Source organism: Varroa jacobsoni, unplaced genomic scaffold, assembly GCF_002532875.2.
Source record: "Varroa jacobsoni isolate VJ856 unplaced genomic scaffold, vjacob_1.0 scaffold_1304, whole genome shotgun sequence".
NCBI lineage: Eukaryota > Metazoa > Arthropoda > Arachnida > Mesostigmata > Varroidae > Varroa > Varroa jacobsoni.
In genome coordinates this window covers 111,119-134,502 of record NW_019214206.1, presented here as the reverse complement: position 1 = coordinate 134,502, position 23,384 = coordinate 111,119, and the positions used below count along the sequence as shown (strand labels likewise).

General features: G+C 40.5%; 2 protein-coding genes and 1 long non-coding RNA gene across 5 annotated transcripts; 2 read left to right on the top strand and 1 right to left on the bottom strand.

The window, feature by feature from the left end:
* The first annotated feature begins 189 nt into the window (after window positions 1–189).
* Window positions 190–11,132, top strand: LOC111268627 (regulator of microtubule dynamics protein 1). Of its 2 annotated transcripts, none has more exons than XM_022847730.2 (7): window positions 190–659; window positions 5,704–5,797; window positions 6,212–6,421; window positions 6,832–7,266; window positions 7,716–7,923; window positions 8,454–8,613; window positions 9,068–11,132. In XM_022847730.2, exons 2-7 carry the CDS (start codon window positions 5,706–5,708, stop codon window positions 9,199–9,201), a joined length of 1,239 nt encoding a protein of 412 aa, XP_022703465.1. In that variant the 5' UTR covers window positions 190–659; window positions 5,704–5,705; the 3' UTR covers window positions 9,202–11,132. The 2 variants fall into 2 exon arrangements, with proteins under 2 accessions (XP_022703465.1, XP_022703464.1); XM_022847729.2 differs by having other exon boundaries at window positions 190–827.
* A 1,414-nt stretch (window positions 11,133–12,546) lies between these two features.
* LOC111268626 (mitochondrial tRNA methylthiotransferase CDK5RAP1) lies at window positions 12,547–17,927 on the bottom strand. 2 transcript variants are annotated; one of them, XM_022847727.2, is made up of 8 exons: window positions 17,300–17,927; window positions 16,421–16,621; window positions 15,908–16,190; window positions 15,279–15,428; window positions 14,626–15,014; window positions 14,097–14,254; window positions 13,345–13,424; window positions 12,547–13,173 (listed from the first exon to the last, which is right to left on the bottom strand). In XM_022847727.2, the coding sequence occupies exons 1-8, from the start codon at window positions 17,501–17,503 to the stop codon at window positions 12,986–12,988; spliced, it is 1,653 nt and encodes a 550-aa protein (XP_022703462.1). In that variant the 5' UTR covers window positions 17,504–17,927; the 3' UTR covers window positions 12,547–12,985. The 2 variants fall into 2 exon arrangements, with proteins under 2 accessions (XP_022703462.1, XP_022703463.1); XM_022847728.2 differs by lacking the exon at window positions 16,421–16,621.
* Window positions 17,928–18,985: 1,058 nt separating this feature from the next.
* On the top strand, window positions 18,986–23,159 carry LOC111268631 (uncharacterized). The gene is made up of 3 exons (XR_002685319.2): window positions 18,986–19,539; window positions 20,447–20,709; window positions 21,023–23,159. It is a non-coding gene; the product is annotated as an uncharacterized LOC111268631 (long non-coding RNA).
* Window positions 23,160–23,384: the final 225 nt, after the last annotated feature.

Below are 23,384 nucleotides of genomic sequence, written 5' to 3'. Positions count from 1 at the left end.
CCAAATGTTAGCGGTAAACCCTATATTCATCAGACCGACCTTGGCCACCAATTGCGCTGCCTTGCTGTAACTCTGCGTAGACCCAAGACCTTAAATACGCTTGGATACTGGTATTATTCTCCAACCCTTAGCAACAACAACCACAATAGCTCCGGGTGTCGTCTGTCACCGTAACCGCGGCGGGTCTTCTAGCTCATCCGGTCCTATCTGGGCCACCTCTGCTGCTGATGCCTTTGCCGATGGCCCATCTATCGGACATGCCGTCATAGTGAGCTCGGATCGAATCCTGTTCATCCATTTCCCTATAGGCTGGTTCATCTGTCCGTCTGCTCTATTAATTTTGGTTCTTCTGCTAATTACAAAGAGAGAGTGGAGTTGTTATAGGGCAAAGTGGCAACGGCAAGAGGGGCAGCAGCTTGAGAGGTTAGACAGCAGAAGCTGCGATTTACTCCCTGGTGCATCTGGTATCGTGACGACTCTTGTGTGTTTGCGGTGTAGAGCTCTTGTTCGATTCGGTGGGCGGTACCCGGTGCAACTGTCAACGATCGTTGGGTCGGTGGTGGGTCGATTCGTGCGCGTGGCTGTTTTTTTTTTACGATTACTGACCGTCCGTTTTCCCGGTTCCGACTATATGTGGGCCCTGCTCATTCGTCAATAAAGTGAGTGTGTGCGTCGCTTAGCTGGGTATGGTTTATTAACGCTGATGGCACCTCTAGCGTATGGTGCGATAATGAGCTAGGACGGTGATGTCTATACGAAGATGAGGGAAAAGATCCGGCGGGGGTTTCATGTTAATTCCCATCAACGATAACGCAGAATAGGCTACGGTGAGTAAGCGCTGGGTAACAAAGGTGGACGAGGGAAATAGGAATGAAAACCATATACCAATAATTTACATTTTAGTGGTATAACGGTAATGGGTATGAGGTTGGTGATTAAGTAGAATGAAGCTAATAGAGTTGCTTCTGTGAGAGATATATACACACGATGGAAACAATAGTCAAAAACAATGCTAGTAACATATCGACAATTTCGTTGTAAGAAATAACGTGGTCATTTCGCTAATTACCAGTTTACTAATGGACAGAAAATCAGAGGCTCATTATCTGGATAAAATATTCATAAAGACATAAGACACTCGAGAATAGAATTCATTAGGAGATATCGAGTATCTTATACCGGGTTCGGCAACAGCTTTAAACCCGGACGCCACACTGGCTTGACTGGTTGAAGTTGGCGTAGAGCCATTAAAAACTCTGCCTTCTTGGATGATTTACAAAATTTGACAAAGTCTGTCAATGAGATTCGCAGTAGGAAGCTATCATTTTGTGGGCGCACCATGTTGTTTGCTTGTGTGTTAATGAAAAAGTCGCGGTAATGAAACCTGATCCGAGAGAAATCTACGAGCACAAACTTGCAAACATCAAAAGAGTCGGATCATGCTCTGGTTCAAGGACACCGGAGTCAGAGAGCGTCAGCTAAGGGAAACGCGGGAAGGTAGTTCTATCTAATAACTGACATATTGGGAGTGAAAAAAAATCTGTTTTCAGCCGTCTCATCCAACGAAAACGCAAGTGAATTATTTTGCGACTTTGTGCTTCTGAAGGGCGAATAAAGATGGCTAAAAAAAAAAAAAATGGTGAATACAACTAAAGTTACCGGAGGGTGCAACTTTAATTGCGTTTTAGCACCGGTGAAATAGGCATCGTGAAATGCCACCGTAACCACCTGGCAATAAGTAATAGTACGCATTTTATGGCTGATAGAAACCAAGTGTTTTTTTGCCGCGTATCGTGTAATACTTCTACAGGGAAGCATTGACATGTTGTGGTAATGGCTACACATCTGCTGCATTGGTCTTCTTCTATTACCTTAGCCCCCAAAAAGATTCCTCAAAAAAGAGATATATTTCTACGCTAGTAGAAGGAAGCGTGGAACGAGCCGTTTGGGGCCTCGTTATGCTACATTAAACACTGTCCGGAATCTTTGTGATTTAAATGGTTATTTGGTGATGACGCGAAAGTAATTGAATACACTGGGTGCGTTTTTGCTGCTTGGTGCATTTTTTTAGGTATTAGCTTTTAGAAGAGTCTGAGGGACTTAGCTGGTGCAATAAACTAAACCTAGACTTTATTATGACACCTTGCGAAACATATTATTGATAAAGCAGACGATCCGATTTTGCAATATATGAGTATATTTCTAAGCTACTATCCTAGTTATAAATAAATCGTTCAGCTACTTAATCGCTTCCACTCATTTATTGCCAATTGAATATTGATCATATGATTGGTCCATCTTTTTTTCAATTCCAGAATATCTGGAAAACAATAGAAGGATTAATTCAAGTCGAAACAATTTCCACCAGCAGTTAGTGACCGATTGCGCCTCAGCTTACGAGTTCTACCTATTTCCTCGTTCAATTTTCCTTTTTGTATCCAGCTGTAAAGTGACTAACCCACAGTGGCATACCGCTTAGCTATTGGTAGTTGCAATGGTTGCAGTAGAAACAGCAGAGCGATACGTGATGAACAAACATACGTATGCTAATCAACATTATTCTAGAATAACCCATGCCATCGTTGCCCTCCATACTCCTTTTGTTGGTGCTGCACTATCGCACAGGATAATATACAGAACGCTACTTGACATTTTACAAGCTATGGGGCCGCTTTCATTGTTTACATTTAATTTGATTTATTAAATAGCTTGTTCGACTCGTTCTGCTTCACAATGGGCGAGGTGCTAGTGGTAGTTAAATATCCGACATGTCAACGCGCACGGTCCTTAACGGGTGAAGAATCCGCGAAGGAGGTTTTGCCCGCTGTGTCTGAAACACCGTTACCCACAAGCTTCGTAAGAGCCCCTAAGGCACTAGTTACTCGTAATAAACATTAAACATCCAATTTTCTAAAGGTCAATGTGATAATGTTTTAGTTTGCGACGCTCTTCTGCTACCGTATAGAGTTGTAACCGGCTGATGTTTAGAAAATGACTTCGAGAGATCGGTTCATTTTGAAATTAATTCATGGCTTTATAATAACTTATAGTTGATTAAAAAAAATTTATTTTTTATTCCTCTGACAGTTGTCTGGTATCGGCGGTGCACTCGGGTCAATTAATCGCCGATGTCATTCGAACCGCACGGCAAGAACGAACAGTACCTATGAATCTGTATCTAAAAGAACCCTAAGGGGAATGTAAAGAGAAAACGCATATGGCGTACGAGGAACCACACTAGAAGTCAGCGTCAGAGCACTTAGCATAAACAGAGTCGAATAGATTTATAAGGTAAAGCCGTGACAAGAATCACTTATATACATACAAAATGTGTTCAAATTTTCAAAAGAGGATTAAATAAATATATGTATGTACACACTTTTTACAAATTTAAGCCGATCGGAAAGATGCTCTTAGCGGAACTCGATTCGAGAATAAGCGGCTTTAGTCGACTACCATATTAACCATATATTTTGTTCGTTCGGCCAGATAAAAGGAAGAAAGCTTCTAGATAAACCTCAAATAATTCAGTAGTGAGTTGCAAATCAGTTTTCGCATACATCCGGAATAACTGGCAGCAGTGATTGTTTCCTTTTCGAGAGATATCTAGTGATGAAAAATGCCCCGGGTATCCATTTCGAGTACGAGTATCAGTCTGCGGCAAAATCAATTCAGTATTGCCACTAGCGTCGCTTTCTCTAGTGTTCGGCGGTATTTCCTCGCTTGATCCTCTTCTGGTGGGCGACACAGACTAATCCACATCTTACCTGTGGCAGCACTGTGTTCCAAGCGCGTGTTTGTTATGTTACAACGTCTCCATATGCGTTCCACATAGCGTATGTCCAATGCTTTCAGGACATGCATGTTGAGCCGGTAATGATGACTAAAAGCTCAAAAGTTTTCGTGATTTCAACAACTCGTTCTTCCTCGTTTGTGGCCCTGAGGAATAATCTGCCGGCGCTCCGGCATAAGTCACTCGTTACCGTTATCGCGAATGGCAAAAACAATCCTTAACAACCGAGTTTGTGGAGGGGAATAACAAAAAGAGCTGCTGTTACAAAATACTTCCAGTTATACCCTTGGCGCGTCTCTCCACTTCCCTAGAAGCTCGAGGTATAATTATAAATAAAGAATATGGCTATCGTAGAGGACAACCAACAATAACTGCCTGCCAAATCTCGATGGCTTAGAGATCCGCCATAAGCACAAGGAACAAATAGTTCATCTATGCTGTATTCGTCAATTTCAAACGGCATTCAGCAGAGCGCTAAAAAATCAAATTTTGTCCAAGCTCGCCTAAGCAGAAGTTCCATCCATACAAGCTCACCCAGCTGATAGATTCGATTCTAAGAGAGTTTTATTACCATACGACATGGAATGAAGCCCTTTCTAAGAGGTGACAGGAGTGGCTTATGGCAATAGCCTCAGCCCCTTACTTTTGACAGTGCTCCAGAACGATCTCCCACGTAACAAAATCGGAAAATGGAAGGTGAAAGCAGATACTGTACATCGAAGATCTCACTAGTTTTCAACAATACATAACGAATATCGGTTTCGAAGTCAGCTTGCACAGCAAGTTTGGATACACGTGAAGCATTTTTTTAAAATCTAAAACTGACTTTACGCTCTTCCGAAACTTACTACGGTGAGCATCTAACAAAATGCGTAAGAAGAACCTTAGTAGCGAGAACTGCCATGGAAGAGCTGTCGTTCCTCTCCCTTAATACAGCAATACGCCTTTTTAATATCGAATTTGCACCAATGGCCTCATGAATGAAGCTCATTCGAGGTGACCGTTGCATAACTTAGTTGTGTAGGCTAGACCAACTGAAGACTCTTTTTCTCAAAAAAAGTGCTGAGCCTGCATCTTGTCATAACCGCTACGGGTATTTTCCGACGGATACGCCACTCCCTGCTAAGATTCTACAATGCCAGTATGGCTTACAAAAAATGTCCACCTTTCTGAAATTTATCTGACAATGGTAGAGATAGATGGCTGACGTCGACCCGGAATTCTTCGCCACCGGTGCGTGCGACGGAACGTGTTAAGAACCTCATAGAAAAAACTGAAATATGGTAGTTGCTACGTAGTGTAACGCCTCCACTATGTTGTGCGTGGTAATGACTTGTACCATAAGTAAAAAAAGAGTCGCATCTGTGCCCAATGCGGAAGCCAATAGCATCTAGACCCATATCGAACAGCACTTTCATTAAGTACCATGGCGCAAAAAAGAACAGCACAATTGAAGCACTCTGTGCTCTTAATTTTATTTATTTACTCTATTTTCACTGCTCACATTCTATTTTAAAAATTCTTTTATGTTGTTCATATACAACATTAGTACTTCACTGAAGGGCTCCTTCCCGTGTGTTTATACATTAGATTCTACCTCAGGAAAACAGGCTATTAACTACTTAATGTTGATTTTTAGTTTTAAACGGTATCCTTGCCTGTAAATTCATTATCCTTTGACGGTACTCAATTTGCAGATAGCCAAAGATAGCTATAAACTTAATATAAATACATCTCAAGCGTCATCTGTTAGTTGTGCTAATTTTAAAAGATGTACAATATGATGTTTATGAATCTCAGTTTTGTAATGTCGTCACTAGGATTGAACATTGTACCTAAGATTAAGCGATAATTTATTTGTCGGATTATTTTAACATCACCATCGAATGCGTTATTTCATTGTTTCACAGAGATGGATCACCTCCTCCGCGATAGGGGATCGCTGGTAGCCGCCCTCGGGGCCGGGGTCGTCGTCGGCATTTCTGGCATCTACATGTACTACAGGTAGATGGATGTTACAAGGGCAAATAATTGATACCATCTTTTTTGTAATTCTATATGTTTATAAAGAAAATTGCCAGTCTATGAATATTTTCTATATTTTCGAACCAATTTCGCCTATGGAGTAGAAGAGCGGCATTAATAGACTGTCTCCATATGCCCTATGCGCTAATATGTCTAGTAGTAATCAATAAACACATTTGGTTGACATATTAATACGTAACTACATGAGGTATAGTCAGTTCATTTTAGTGTACAGGTTCTATTTGATTTAATGATTAAATTTTTAGACGGTCTGTGCATGAGTATGTCGCAGACGAAAAAGCTAATTAACAACATACGCTCTCTTAGTTTGGCTGAATCTCTCTTTAGTAAGTCGGCACTTTTCAATTTGTCTTATTGCATTTATATTTATAGACTCAACAAGACAATGAATCGCGAGATCAGTCAGTTGGCGGGGACGATCGATGACCTGAGAAAAGAGCTCTCGGACCTTCGCGAGAGGGAAGAGCTGCTCGAGGCGGCTGCACAGTGCCTTTCCCCCATCAAGAGGTCAGCCTCGTCCATTTCGAGGACCAGCAGTGCCAATGGTTTTAATTTCAGGAAACGGGCACCGCCGCCGCAGCGGTAAGAAAATGAAAAGTAATCAATAATGCTTAATTAATGAAAGTATCTGATTTTAGACGATAAGTATTTCAGACTGATTATGCACGAAGTATTAGCAAAGAATTAACTGTCCTTTTGTTTTGAACTGGTGTAAATCTTCCACACCTTTAAGCCGAATTAAATAGTGGTTTTGTGATAATGTTTAAGCTATTTCTTTTTAGCACACGCCAGCATAATCAAGAGTGTATGATGAAAAATAAATATTCACACCGATATTAAAAGGTGAAAGTCAGTCACAGGTTCTTTTTCTCTACCAACTAAGACCCTACCAGTTTACCTAAACTCAAACTTTGATATATATATATATGTATATATATATTTAATTGTCGATTGCATCTCTATTTTCTTCGATGGTACCAATCCGTGCACAGAGTTCGTCGAGTCGTTGACGGTGCTGCTGCGTCGTCCCCATCGACGACAACCGATTATATGACAGCTTTAGAAGCGACTCTTGTCAACGGTGTTCTCAGCGACGACGACGATGAAGAGTTCTTCGATTTTCCGGACTCTGAGCACGAGGCTAGCCAGTTTGCGGGCAATCAGCCATGGGCCGGTGCGGGCGAGAGTATGGCGTCGCTTGACGTAGACGAAGGCGATCGCTGGCTGACGCTTATCGACGGCCGACTCGACGATGCCACGACCGATAAGGAGGAAATTTACCTTCAGATGAAGCTGAAGAAATCCGAATATACTGAAAGTGCGCATTTCTACTGGCGATTGGCAAAGGCAACGCATTTCGCCGGCATTGTGGCTCAGAGCGCGGGAGACATTGCAAAGAAACGAGAACTGGCCTTCGAGGCACACAAGTAAGTAGACATCTTCGTTGAAGCGATGAAAAATCGTAGATTGATTTGCTTGTCTGCTCAGTGTTGCCATGCGATATTTAACATAAGCACGATTATTACGATTGAGCTAAACGCTGCGCGGAATCATTCCAAAACGAACTGCTGCTAGAGAAGGATAAAAATTGAAAGTGAAGGTGAATTGTTGTGGTAGTACTTCTTGAGATCCTGTAATGGTGAAGTGTTTACCTAGGGAGCCCTATGACTTAGGGCGCATTTATTTATGTAGTTGCGTTTCGACACCAGATGTAGACATGTTTCGATGCATGCCGGGAGAAGACAGTCGTTTGAAGCAATGCTTTACCGAATGTAGAACTCAATGCATTTATTTATAGTAGTGGTACTTTTAGTAACTTGACAATGGACAAGAAATGAAACAGCATGGTAAATGATAGTTGGTGCTTGTTTTTCAGATACGCAATGGAAGCGCTAAAGTTAGATGAAGCAAATCCCGAATGTCACAAGTGGTTCGCTATTGCTGTCGGGTCACTGTCCGAATTTGTTGGTACACAACAAAAGATCCAGAATGGATACTTATTCAAAAAACACGTTGACATAGCTGTGAAGCTCAAGCCACTTGACCCGACATTACATCACATGCTTGGCCGGTGGTGTTATGAGGTACTTGACAGTTTTTAGGTTATTATTCTATTATTGATTTTTTATTATTGATTGAATATTTTATATTATATGGATTTACAGATGATTGTGTCATCGATTATTCAATCTTACAATGTTGATAGTATGTAACGAACACGAATTCATATCCTTGACATTGGATTAACAACTATTTACTAGTCACATTATTGCAAATATTGTTTGACCCTACAAGCTAGGGATTGGCTAAGGACCAAAAATATAAATATTGTTTAAAAAAGTCCTTGTTTGTCTCACATGAACGCCGTGTGAGCGCAAACAAGTGCTCTGTCAATGATATTTACCGTCTCGCACAGTTCTGGAGACGCTGCTAGGGCTACAACCAAAAGCAGTGAGCCAGTCTCTCAAACAACAACAACATATCTCTCAAACATCAATTGATTATAGTACTCTAATTGTTATTCTCAGATAGATGAAATTCAAACAAACGGGCCATCAAAGCAATATTAAAACAATATTGAGTTAGGTTGTGTACCACATTATCGCCCTTACAGGTCGTGCAGTTATCGTGGGTAGAGCGTAAGCTTGCATCGACGCTCTATACGATACCGCCCGAGTCTACACTGCAAGAAGCCCGTGCCCACCTTTTCGAGGCAGATAAACTCAAGCCGCACTGGAAGGAAAACATGCTGTATATCGCAAAGACATACATTGGTACGTTTGAGCTTTAAAGAAAATTACGACTTCAACTTGTGCTTTACTTTACTGTTATCTTGTTTTATGTAAAAAGTTTGCTTTTTTAAAGGACAAAGCTTAGATTCAAGTGAAAGTGTACTGACTGCGCGCATGGAAATCGTTATTGACATGAACTTAAAAAATAATCAGCAGTGATTACATTAGTATAATTAATAAATCGAACTCACACCGAGAGCTGCAGAATTAAAATACCACCTGTGGTTCCGATAGGCGTTTGTAATGTTATTTCTATTTGTTGTAAGATAAAAAAAAATGTTTATGAAAAAAAATTTAGAAATACTTGAACAGATGTCAGATGGCACATTCGGTGGTAACGACAAACGTCTAGGCGAACTGCATGTTATTAGATTATCGCCTATACTATGAAGATATCATTCTTGTTTTGTGACGAATTTCCCTTCGATACTATCAGGTGAAGCCAACTATGCCCCTGCGATATCTTGGATCGACCGTGCGATTGATGTCGCTTCGGAGACAGACGGCGATCGGGTTGCCCATAAGCGGCTCGTTGGTCTACAGGGAACGTACGCCAAATACCGCCAATAGGAATATGCAATACAGCAAACAATGAAGCAGCATTATAACATTATGAGGGGCACAAGTTAATATAAAACCAATGCTCGCCGTCGTAGTCCTTGCATTCAGGTGTCCACGATAAACATCGAAGAGGTTTTCGCTGTTGAGATATCAAATATCCGAAGGACGTGTTTGACCCAGCAAATACCTGCTCAGCTAAACGTTGTCGTCTGTACAATCTCGTCAATACACGCAAGCAGTTCGAACACGGAGCAGACTTGCTTTTTTCTTAGTAAAAAGGATCATTTGGTAAGCAACAGAGAGATGAAATACGAAGGCATAATTTGAGCCATTGCCCCAGGTAGTGAAAGAACAGGGTGCCTAAGAATACCGGGTAGTAAATATATTTCGTTGCAAAGTTGCCACAACTGATGCGATTCAGTGTCGGAGAACAAGCACACGATAAATAACTTGAATATCGTTGTTGCATGCTAGAAAGTGTGGGGTTATGATTCATTTAAGGCGTGCGGTAAATGCTCGGCCCCCTATATATATATATGCCTCTTCTCGGCAATGTATGTATAATGTTACTGATTGGTGTGGTCCCCCTTTCAACATCTTTCAGCTCTGAAAATTGTGGACGTCTGTTTACTTGTTGTCAACCCACGAAATAATATATACGAATAAGCAATACTACCCTTATTCGGATGGCTTTACTAAGAAACAAAGTAGTCTATGAAGTTGTCATGGGTACCCAAAGGCGGCATCTTGGTCAGTAGCGTACAATCTGATGCATTATCATCTGTACATAACAGAATTTAAGTGCTTAACTCTTAATTCCGAGACAGTCTATGGACCACATAGCAAAATAATCTATTTTTCGTGCTGGGCTATATCCCAAAATTTTTACGGAGAGATTTGTCCTGAAAAGATGCAGCTAATATGAAACCACGTATTGTTCCGTATCGTACTGCCACAATGAAAACTACATAGTAAAAACATGGTCTATCTACAAAAAATCCCTTTTTATTGGCAAACTGTTCTGAAATTTGCCTGCCTTCTCCAACCTTTTTTCCTGAGGCGCAGCCTTCAATTGGATAATTTCGCGATTTCATGCTCGCCTACGATGCATATACGTATGTCGACAAACATGACAACGATGCCGTCAACCAAACCGATCTATGTTAGATAGCGGTAACAGCAAACTGCAATAAGGCGAAAAAAACTGATGTTTGCGTAAAAAGCAAAATGTATTGGTACACTTTGACGCATGCAACGTCACGAAAAACGAGTAGAGATAAAACGTTGATTGATTTTCTGATCTGATCTAGTGACGATCTCTCGTCCCGCGCACAGATTTGAAGACGTACGGTTGTGATAAGAACGATGGAGAGAGACGTTAACAACTTTACAGTAAAAGCAGACGAAAAAAGAAAAGTAGCAGACGGCACAGAGAAACATCAAATGAAACCCGTGAAATGTCTAGATGATTTCAAAGTTCGCGCTTAGTCGTGCGCTAGCGATGAAACGAAAACGTTTCTACCAAGCAAATATCCCAACAAATACTTATAGTAAAAACAAAGCAGGGAACTGTAGTCATCTAGACGGGGAGCAGAATAGATTTTTTAAACAAGAAGATATACTGAGAAATGGAAATATGTTCTGAAAATAATATATCGATACTATGATCATATGTAGCACACAGTAGGAATAACTACCAGACGGGGGTCTGCACGCGAGTGTGAACTTAAGTACAGTAACTGTAAAAATCAAGAGAAAATTTTGTCTTGGTGCTGGATCAATTTTCGCCCGTTTTTTTTTTTCGATGATTTTCCGGTGAAGTCAGTATTACAGATTAACCCTAAAAATAATTTATCTCTTTCCAGACCAGTTTTTGGTTTGGCGAAACGCCAATAAAATGTGTAATAATTGTATTATTATTATTAAAACCTATCAACAGAGATGCAATGTATTGTTCTGTTATACTGACAATAGCCACATATATGGCATATGACGGAAGCAGTAGAATACGGTGTGGGCAAGCATTTTTATTCGTTGGGAACACAGCACGCTTAACAATGCGTAAACATATGTTCTATTTAAGATATATATATATACTCTTTTCATACTTTTCAGTTTATGTATGTATCGCACAGTAGAGTGGAGTGTCATACGAAATTGCTTTACGTTGAACCAACCATTGTAAACCCTTAATGGCACATAGGCGAAGCCATATACTCGTATAGCAGTGGACTAAGTAATTACTTCTTTTAAAGTAACCTTCTTAAGCAATTTTATTTTTACAAGGGGTATTATCGAGAAGAGATTTGTGCTGATACATATGCCTTGAACGTTTGTACGTGTAAATGCGGTTGAGCTATACATATAATTATTCAATGACTTTCATTTGCCAGAAACACAAAGACATTATCCGGAATTTTACATAATAGGACCAAACTGATTAAGGTTTATTTGCCTCCCAGGTCAACTCGTATCACCCACTACATAACTTTGACTAACATCAGCGCAAGTAGATAAATGAAAAACAAGGAATTGAAACAAGGAAGGAAGGAAGTTAGCTAGAATATATTATGTAAGGTGCGAGTTTTTATGCATCAGCACACATCAAACTCATCATTTCGAAGACAAAAAAAATTAAAAAGAATAAACGGATAGAAACAAAAGCAAATACTAATTCCTAAGAATAAGCAGTGGAGTAATCGAACGCTAAATTCTAAATAATTTTTAAAACAAATTTAGTAGTGAAACATTTTCCCTATTCATTTATACAGCAGTAAGCAACTTGAGTCATCGAACAGAAATATATATATATATATATACATAGAGGAACTAATATATATATCTATATATATATAGTCACTCTACAACTCCAGAAAAACAGAAATGTTCCACTGGGCAAGAGTACGATCCAATGAAACCCAGCGGCGAACTAGGATACAACACAATGTGCGTAAAACTGACAGAAACGGCGCACAACACACACAAAAATTGAGAACAGTTCTTGGAAAAATATTAAAAAAAAGTAAAACGTGGACGACTATTCAGGCTAAACAAGAGATAAAGTGCGAAAAGGAAAACTGGTCAGACGTAGCCAATCTGCGATATTTTAACAAATACCTGAGAAAACACTACGAAACAGCAATGCAAAGAGCGAAACGCAGATGCAATTACAACAAAAATGTAAACGACACAAAGAGGTGATCAGATATTTACAATAACGTAATTCTAATTGAGGGAAAACGGTAAAGAGGCAGACGAATATTTGCGCAAGGGAAAGCCGACGAAGTCCACGCGAAGTGGGCAATAATAGGATTATGATGAAGAAAAATGATAATAAAAATGTGTATACTCGAATATTTTTTTCCAATAAAAAACGCACGTTTCTTTATTTAGCTAACCTTCAAAATAGAAAAATTCGAAAGTTGTATACCTGTAGCAAAACCTATTAGTGTTAATTCATAGTTATATTTTTCTGTTTAAAAATTTGGCTGTATATGAAGGGCGTACACTTATATATGTGGAGTTCATTTTAGGTAGTTTTATTTATTGGGCTTAAGTTACTATCTTTGTTATTGTGCTCTCGAGCTGTATATAGGCAAACTCAGGATACTTCGCTGCGATGCAAAATTCAAACTTCCGTGAACGTATTCTTTCGTATTTTTTTTGTATTTTCTTTTTATTTTAAAAATTTTTTTTGTATATCTTTGTAAACTGTTTGGATTTGTATAACGTATGCTTCACAAGCATTTTCCTGTTGACACAATCATTACTTATTAACAAGCTGGATATTATGTTAAATGCGAGAAGTTTCACGCGATTTCGTCGTCGCTGTGGTATCAAATTCATGAAGTGTCGTTTTGTACAGCGGCCGACCTTTTAGCACTTGCGAGTTACTATCAGTTACTTGGACTGCGATATAATCCCCAGGTGAAATTTGTTTACTGTTTACAGTTACCGTGTCAATGATAACCTTCGTATTACCTGCAACAAAAACGCCATTAGAGACTATTAGCGCAAGTCAGTAAAATTATTACATTGTAAGCATGGACATGCATGAGTTGAGCAAACTCCTAAAAACAAATTGCGCGTACGTGTTGCACTTCTAAACAGGGTGATTCTAAAACGAACGTGCATAAGTAGAGAATCGGTTACCTTCATTCCGTCCAAAGAGCTGCTGATCTGACCGTCGAGGGCTACCTTCCACAAGAATTAATTGTGTATCACCAATTTGTCTGTCGAGAACAGATTAGACACCAAATAAGTTTTTATATTCGCTGTGGAAACTTAACACACTCGCGGTTAAATTTGTAGTAAAAAAAAGCGGACAGATATTGGACTCTTTTGAAGCTCCAATAGATTTATGTCACTGCTTCTAATTTTGGCAAAAATGTCGTTACATTCGAAGTTACAGGCAGAACGTATAATTTTAGCCACTGTTTTGTTTCTAGCCTTCGTCTACAAATAAAGGTGCTTTTCGTGTAAATAAAGAAGTCAGAACATCTAAGCTGCTAGCTTTTATTTGCTCCATGCATCTGATACGCTAAGATAGCTATGATTTGATCTAATGTGTTGTTAGCATCGTTCTAAATAAGCTAATCAATTAAAATATAACATCAACCGCACATAAAGATACATTTTTTTTCTCTGCAATCGAAACAAGCTCAATTTTTCTGAAGCAGAAAATCAATGCGTCCGTATAAATTACAGATATTGACGTATTTCAGAACAAATGGTCATACAGAGATTTCACGTAGGTACTGATAACCCGGGCCAGATTATTGCAGTGGCTCAAGTCACGAGACCTACTGACATCACAGATTATTTAATCTCAGAGTGCTATAAAGTAAAGAAGCAGGACGGTAGCTAGACTGGTTTAACTGAGACATTTGACTCCGTCTACTTACGCCTTAAAGTGAGGAGTAACAGTCTGTCGAAAAGCGGCCAATACCTCTGTGGCACGACGTTTTTTCACTTCCATCGGAATGAGATCTTCAAGATTTCGGTGAGCTTTTGTCTTCTCTCGCATACTGTACGGGAACACGAAACAGAAGTTATAATTCACCTGTAACCAACCAATCGTATGAAACAACACCTTGGTGACAAAAATATCTTTTCGACAAAACTAATAACTTAGCCATTCCATTATAAAAGCTAAGCTTTAATTGCTGTAGAGATTTCGTTAATAACAGATTAGGAATTAAAAATCATGCCAGGATCCGAACAAAGTAAGTACAGCCACTGCAGAGATTTGTCGAGGCTTACGCAGAGCTTGAAAACGATTTTTGTTCCAAAAAAATGTTTATGAGTAATGACGCTCAAGAACTGCGCGTAAAAACTGTCATCCTTATTCGCCGTAGAATTGGTGCACTATTCTTTAATTAGAAAAAAGCAACTTCTAATAAAAGACAAATCGATTCCATAGACTTGACAAACCTTTCGAACGAGATCGACTGTCATCTCATGGTCTTCCTCAGTTTCACCGCAGAATCCACTAATGAAATCACTTGTTAGCCCAACGTTTGGAAGATAGCTTCGAATAGTCTCCACCAGAGATAGGTAGTCCTCACGCGAATACCCTCGAGCCATGCGCTCTAGCACGACCGTGCTACCGCTCTGAGCCGGCAAATGGAGGTGGTTGCAGATATTTCGGTGCGACGAAATCACCTGGAGAACTTCGTTTGGAAAGTCCTTGGGATGTGGCGAGGTAAACCGGATTCTCATCTCCGGGTCGATTTGTGCAACTTGATGAAGGAGGTCGGCAAAGCCAAGCCCGCTAGTTGGCAATTTGCATCGCTGTTTGAAGCCTTTCGCCAGGCCAACACCTACAAAAAGTGAGGACGATAGTTCGTGTATAACACGAACAATGCGTCGCATATATTCACAAATTAAAGAGCTATAAATCCCCGATATAGGTTGTGCTAAACAAACTGTGGATAGCAAAAACGATTATAAGCTTCAAATCAACCTAGGCACACATCATCAGATGATATTATAAACAACTGTGATTATTTCCTTGAGCTTAACTTATGTAGAATACACTAAGAGTACTACGGACAATTCAAACAGGATGGAACGATCTAGCTTACCAGTGTATTGGATAAAGGGATGAGACTCAGCTGACATATCGCGGTAGCTGTTAACGTTTTGACCAAGAAGAGTAATTTGCTTCACTCCGTTGAAGGACAGATGACGAACTTCATCCAGGATCGAGGCCAGCGGCCGTGAACGTTCCCGACCTGATAGTTAAATGTATTCATAAATATGCGCATAATAAATGGGAGGGAAACAAATCTTTAATTTTTCTTACAAGCTGCCAGAGAAAGCGTCAATATCAGCTCACAAATCAACAACGATGCCTAATTATATAGAATCGCACATTTGTGCTTATCAAATGCCTGACTACAAATGACTGAAGTGAGTGTAAAATGGTGGTACTCAATCCCCTTAGATAATACTGAACCCAGCGATTTAAGTCTCAGTGTCCTCTAGCTGGGCTAACAAGTATTTTCGCATTGTAGTAATTAATTGCTCGTTCCAGATAACCCTTAGCCATTGTGTTTGAAGTTCCAAAATACGAAGAAAACAGAACCACTTAGCAAGGTGACCTATAACACGGTTTAGCCTTTTGATGGCCATAGCATTACCCCTCTAAAACGAAACACAATAGGGGAGGCGTTAGCCACCTGCGACTATGTAGACTCCATAATACACCTACCTCTGGTAAAAGGGACGATACAATATGTACACAGATTATTGCATCCTCTCATAATCGAAATGAAGGCAGTCTTTCTGTTCGCATCTAGTCGAACAGGTGTTACGTCCGCGTAAGTTTCGTCCAATGACAACTGAACATTTACACCTGTCTGGCCCCCGTGCGCAGTCTCTAACAAACGTGGAAGATCGCGGTAACTATCTGGGCCTGCAATAACGTCGACGCTCTTCTCGACTTCGAGCAGAGTCGTTTTCAATCGCTCTGCCATACAGCCAAGGACCCCGATCTGCGCAAAAAATTCGAAGCCAATTTGTTAGACAATATATTAGAAAATTTTAATCCAACTTCAGGTTCTTATAACGTGCGATACCAGTTAGATATCTATCAAGGATCGATAATAGTATTGTGTTTGACTTGGGTAAAATACTAGCGACGTACGCAAACCTTTTCATTATGATCATGACTTGTCTAGAGCGGAAGTTTCGCATGCGTGATTATAGGAACAAGCGAACAAACCTGCAAAAATCTTTCGCGTTTTATTCCCTTGAGCTGGCGAAGTCGATGCCAAATTTTGTTTTCCGCACCCTCGCGTATTGAACACGTCATGATAAGAATAACATCAGCTTGGTGCTGTTCGGTAACCCTTTTATAGCCACTCTTATTAAGAATCGACCATACGATCTCAGTGTCATTGACATTCATCTGACAACCATACACCTACAGAAAAAGACTGATATGACGTTTTGCTTTTTGTGCTGAATAATATGTCATCATTTATCTACCTGAGCCTTCGGAGATAGTTATCAATGAAGGTACGATGTTTTTTGATGTTGTTAGTTGTAAATATGTTTCATACACACCTGGCGTTATCCAACCAGCTAGTATGGGTCTCAAGATCAGTTACCTAAAACCATGATATCCTATATACTTTTTAAATAGATTTTTTTGCTCACTGAAAGCAGTCCTTTGTAGAACCTAGTTTCATGCGGAACATAAAGATGGATTTTCTGCTTGGACATCGTATTAGGGGTCCGCAAGCCGGAAAAACCATAAGTGGTCAAACACTAGCCCGGTAAGCCGCATCAATGGCGAGAGAGAAACGAAGCAAAAAATGAAAAAGAAATCAAGAAGGAACCACGGGGCTAACCCATTACCTTTTCAGGTTCCGTAAAACTTCTATATTTTTTTTTACGAATAACCGTATCAATAAATTTACGCATCACGTATCATCTCTCTTGTGTTATAATTTATTTACTTAATAGCGTTCCTGAAACAACAGTCCGATTGAATCTTTTTCCTACTAAACTTGAAATGCTTTTAAAGAGGGAATTGATCTGAATATTTAATAATACACTTCGAAGATCAGAATAGCTAGAGGAATTGAAATGAACTTACCTCAAAGAAAACGTTCTTTTTCTCAACGTGAGGATTGAGATATGGCATTTCTGTAGGAAACTCATCATTAGCAACATTCCGATTTAAAAGGGCCGCATCAGCAACAAAACTTTCCAAAGGTGGGCCTTCGGCTAACTTTTTCGACCATGAACTACAACTTCGCCTTAGTATAGGCCGTAGATGCATCCACCCGACGGACAGCATTTTTTTTAGTCAAATTTTAGAAAACGTTGTTTCTTTTAATATATATTATTATATATTAGAGCTTCCACCACATACCATGCTCTATATGACAACTCACGACTTGGCTAATAAGACTTTATAATACACATTCCCAAAAAGTATATAGTCTGCGAATCTAGGTAAAGAAAGCGCTGTGTTTTGTCGATTTAGATATTCACTACTACCACTTCAGAAAACTTGCGCACAGGCAAACCTCTTGCTCAGTAAACAAGCTCTTTTTACATAGCGTCCAGCGTCTTTATGTCATTGCCTAGCTGGTTCTTTTTGACGCTCAATCGCATTGTCCAACATCTTGAGAATAATAAGCGACCCCTTTCAAAAAATAACCGTGCATCCTGGTATCGTTCTATTCTCAAATTTTATGCGCATCCGCGCACCAGCGCCGCTACATAAATAAACAACAGATTTGACCTGTCTACTCGCACTCACCCTGCGGAGGGCGTCTGATAGTTTGGTCGTCACGATTGCTAATAGCGGGCCACAGAATACAGACGACGCGCGCACCCTTTCTTCTGTTGAGGCATCGTTCGTAATAGCTCTCTATTGCGGGGTAGACTGTGAAATCAATTTAGAGAACTATTTGTTTCAATTGTGACACGGAAAATATTTGTTTATATTTATACATTTCCTTTTCATTAGGTATAAGAAAATGTATCCATACTTACAATTCCAATAGTAAAGACTTAATGATCGCTTCTCGCGGGATAAATGAAAGTCTAACCGTTCGCAATGCTATTATCAACAAAGGTACGGTCCTTCGCTGTGGCTTCCTCCACAAGTCCAGCACTGGCACGGAAGAAATTATCGTTGAATCATCTTACGCTGACTGCACAACTGTCAGTATTTTAGTCTTCGATATATTTATTTTGACGGTTGTATCGGACGATTAGTGTTTTTAAGGTTTTTATACGCCTCTATGTTTCGGGCTTTATGGCCGGTATCGCGGTTAGACATTCCATCAGTCGGTTGGCTCCTAGCTTGAAACGAAGTCTGTATATGCTCGGGTTCGAACCTAAACCACAACGCATTTCCTAGAATTTGCAGACAAATACATTACTCACCAAGTTATCATAGTGGAGTGACCAGAAAGCGCACGGCGCTCCAGCACTGACCGTCATATCTGCATGTAATTAGCGGGCCTTCTTGTCCCTACTAGTTAACATTACGAGAAAAGAACGTATGGGTTAGCCTGGGAAACTAAGGCTTTATTGCATCTTCATTCGTCTGATGATGACCGGTATGTTTAAGTGTGAAAGATATTTGAAATAATATACAATTACGACAAAAATTAATATAGTAGGAAAAATAGGAAGTCGACGAAGTTCATCTAAGTATGCAGAGTCCCTGAGCTACAATAAAAAGTACTATACAATAAAAACTTGCCCCAGGAATTACATGAAAATTATTTTATTTTATATGTATTTTATGATTTTTCTACTTTCGTATGCTACATAATTGCAGGGCTAGAGAGATACTCGAACGCCACATGCGGGTAGCCCGTTGTATTATTAAATGAAGATCCAGGTCGATTTGGAACATAAGAAATGTATACGGAAAGAAATTCACATTGAGTTTTGGTGTTATATAAATACATAGACTATGGGGCAACCTGTGCGTTGTGGCGTTTCAAGGACTCGGCCTATGTGGATCTGTAGCCGTGCGGTTTACAGGTCCATATTTCCTGGCAATCCTCGTCTTCTAAAAAACAACAATACCATGAGAACAGCGACTTGCCTTATTTACCAACAGACACACATCAACCCGATTTTTCGCGGAGTGATCACCCAAAATCCAATAACACGACCCTCGGTTATGCATCGCTATCGCTACCCTCGGTATTGCTTCGCGTTTGTTGTTTCCGGGTCGGCGATTATCTCCGACATGTTTCCACGCACAAGGCGCATTTCGTGCGGTGCGGTGCGGCATGCACTTCAAAATTTCCGTCCCCCCTCCTGGCAATTTGTGCGTCAGAGAAATTCCTGCTTTTATGCATGCACGTGCGTATATATGCGACAACTTACAGCTTCGTATGTGAGCGCATGGCAGTACCGTGTTATGGATTTGTGTGCGTCTCAGCTTATGGTTGGCTGTGTAAGATTTATTCGGTTATATTGGCTAACAGGTGGGGGGGGTCCCATTGGGGGAGACGTTGTTACCTTTGTTCTTGGGGGGCGTGAGAGAAGCGGCGCAACCTATACCGCGTTCGATTTGTAGCAAGGGCATTGCATAGCGAGGTGAAATAAGCAGATTTGCTTCGCTCGGTAAGGAACTGTTTAGGACATTATTGGACACTGCTACGTGATTGTTGCGCAGTTTGCTCTTGTCTTCGCTAGAGTAACTGACGGTGCTTTTTATTGCAAATGCAGTACTAACGTTGTTTTGAACTTTGCCTTCTTCACAACTACCTGAGAGGGTAGAACGGAACTGATCGTTTTGTGAAACATGATTTACTTTATCCGAATGAGATGTACAATAATGAATGAAAAATGTAACATAACATATGCAGCGGTTAACGCGAAACTGAAAACAGCCATTTCTTATCGTTTCTAATAGTTTTCTTTGCGGTTTTTACAAAGCGGCAATATGAACTCCTCAAGCCTAAGTGTACTTCCGGCATAAGCTAAGGCCTGATAAAAGTTTGAAAAAAAAAACTGCTTATCAAACCTTAGGGCAGCTACCCTATTTTCATATAATCTATCAGCCATATTGCCTTGTTTGAGACGTCAGTATTAAAGAAAGTGAATGGTACATAACGTCCTAAACATTCATAATATTTTATGCTTTAGTTTATTTGATATTAAACACGAGTGATAAGGCATCCGAAGCGGTGCAAACCTTACCACTAACTCGTGGCGTTTCTGTCTTTTCTTGTGTGATACAAATAACGTTTTTCAACGTACACAGGTACGGACTAAAAGGTTTTTGTCTCAACGAAAGCCGCTCTCACAGAAACACTGCGATACCCAGCCGATGACCTTTACTACAATTCTGGTGCTACTCACCCTATTAACCTATCTTCTTTCCCTAACTAAATCATCACTCCATCAACTGTGGCCAGCAATCTTTGGTGAGGTTAATAGCACGAGGGACGCAAAGCAGAGCAGAACTGTCAAAGCCATCCATCCAAAATTACGACGATCCAACGAAAGACTGGGGCCTTCATATGAGTAAGTGTTAGAGTAGCTTTGAAGTCAAGGGAAAGGTTATGGACTTCGTGGCAGTGCTCCACGTTAAAAACGCAGAGCTCACGTCGCGACTGAAAGAAGAAATACAATACACAGAATTAGAAGGAGAAAGGGAGCATATCGCAGCTGATACTGAGGCTGCTAGCTGTTAGGGCAGATGTTTAAACGACAGATGTTTGTTAGTGCCAGTTTTATAAGAAGTCAGTGGTGTTACAATTTGTGCTAACAGTAAATCTTTCAAGTTTGACGTTTGAAACAGCCATTAATGCGTTGCTTTATGTTTTGGCTGAACAAGACGACATAGTGACCAAAAGCGAATGCAGCTCTTCTGGCAGCAGTCAACGCGATGCAGGACGTTCGTTGCTTCGTCAAACCAAATGAGAGCCGGGGAAGACCAAGTGGTTATACTATGCCGCGGCTAGTACCAGCCTATATAACGACTGCAGACAGAGTAATTGATCGATAGCGGTGGCTTAGTTTGAGATTGATATAGTTCGATTGGCCGCTACAGGATAACATGAGACGAATCTGATGGCAGGCTTGATCCATCACAGGCTTGATCCAACGGGAAGCTGGGCTAAAAATTGAGCTAGTAACGTCCAGATATTCCGAACACCAATGCTCTGCTCTTATACGATCAACTATTCTAAAGTAGTGGTTATGATATGGAAACTGCTCTTATGCTGTATAAAGGTATAAAAAGTCGTTCCGGGGAGATACTCTTGTGAGTTCATCTATACGCCTTAAAATAAAAGTTTTAGAGATGTAAAGTACTAATATCCTTGATTTTCAAACAAAAATTCACTTGAAACAATAATGAATAATGGCGACTTATATTATTGATTTAAGTGCGATTAAGCTCACATGAGAAACGAATCCGACCAGCAAGCATGCTTAGAAAGCAGTACTTAATAACGCGTGATTTTCCTTTTTTATAAATAAATGACTATTTTCTTTGGTTTTTTGACACAACATCTTCGAACGTAAATTTTATGTGGAAATTTTTATCATCCCTTTTGACCTACACAATGTCAGTGCATTACAAGGATCATCCAAAAAAACAAATACCGACAGAGGAAGTGTTTGATAATAAAATATCATTATTTTCTTGTAACTGTGATAACCGTACTGTAGTGACGTGAAAAATTTTCGGGCTACTCATTTTTGATAGAATAATTAGAATTAATTTTTAGTAGCAGCAGCGATCTTTATGGTTCGTTCGAATCCATTATCTGATATACAATAAATCAGTATAAAAACCCATTCGTCTTTTTATCTATTGAACTACTTCCATTACTCCCATCAGCTTTATTCAGCCGGTAAACGCACACCAAGAGATGCATAAATCTGACTCAAACACCACCTAACAAAGTGATCAATTCGAAATTTGACATTGGAAATTAGTTTCCCAGCATTTTTGTTTCTTCTTTGTCGTCGTCCCGTAACCACCCCATCCCACTCAAATATCCGAACCCCGTTGTCGTTAACTGTCAGTCCGCTCTGCGTACGGTTCTTAATTCGCTGCGACAGGCGGTGCCTACTCGGTCTTGGCGCAACGACTAGCTCCCCGATCGTTTCTGGATGAACAAAGTTTCTACCATTGCCGGCAGTGGCTACATTTCTTTTAGTCTGCAACATTGTTCGCACTCGACTGCGACACGAACGAAGGCATGACTGACCCTTGGCTAACCGTCTTTATGCCCTGGGAGATTGACAGGGTTTCACGGGTGTCTGCGGCCTTCATCGTGTGTCTCAGTGTGCGCGAGTGCGTGTGTGTGTGAGATATGTAGATTGGATTTTGGTCATTGCACTAGTTCGTGCTGCGTCTGCCGGGGCTCGTTTGCCCCGCGGTCCAACCTCGTCTTCGCCCTCTGTACTGACTCCTTCTGTCCCTCTTCTGTTTCCCTTTCGAGTGCGGAGAGTGCAGGGAGCGCGGGGTAAGTTCTGTAGCTGCAGCCGCTCTGTCACAGGTCATCCTATCGGTCATCATTTTGCTGCTCCGAACACACAACCCGGCACTGCCGTAATTTATTACGAATGTTTCTCATAAAAAACGCGTCCACAACCAGACCCGCACCTACGAGGACCCTATCACCGCCGGAGACGCTGCCGCTGTTAGGCCGATTGCTTTAGGTCATTCTTCTAAATTTCGATTCTGCTAGGCGATCTTCCGGACAAACCGAACGGGGTGCTCCCGGCACGAAATGAAGTGAGTCTAGTTAACCCAGACCATCACGTGTCTTTCAAGTTTAGCGGGCAAATGCGTTACCCACTAAACTGTTGCCAAGACTTCTCCGTCTTGACCTGAGTCGATCACAAATATATTCATTAATCAACGTACTGACATCCGCATTAGTGTCAACAGCCTTCCGTAATATCTTAATCTCACGCCAACTGTTACGGTCATCATATCACACCGAACATTCAACATCTCATCTATAGCTGTAGCTTCGTCTTCTTTTTTCCTCCAGATATGAACTCAAATATTTAAATTTTCCCGCCACGCCGTTCGCTCTTTTCTAATAACAGCGGCGGCGGTGGTGATCTTAATGCGTGCAATTACCCCGCGCGCAAACCGCTCGTCGCCTTAAAGGCCTTCTCGTGGAGCGCCTAACAACCCAAACAACATTTGGGAGCCAATCTACTACTTCTTTTTG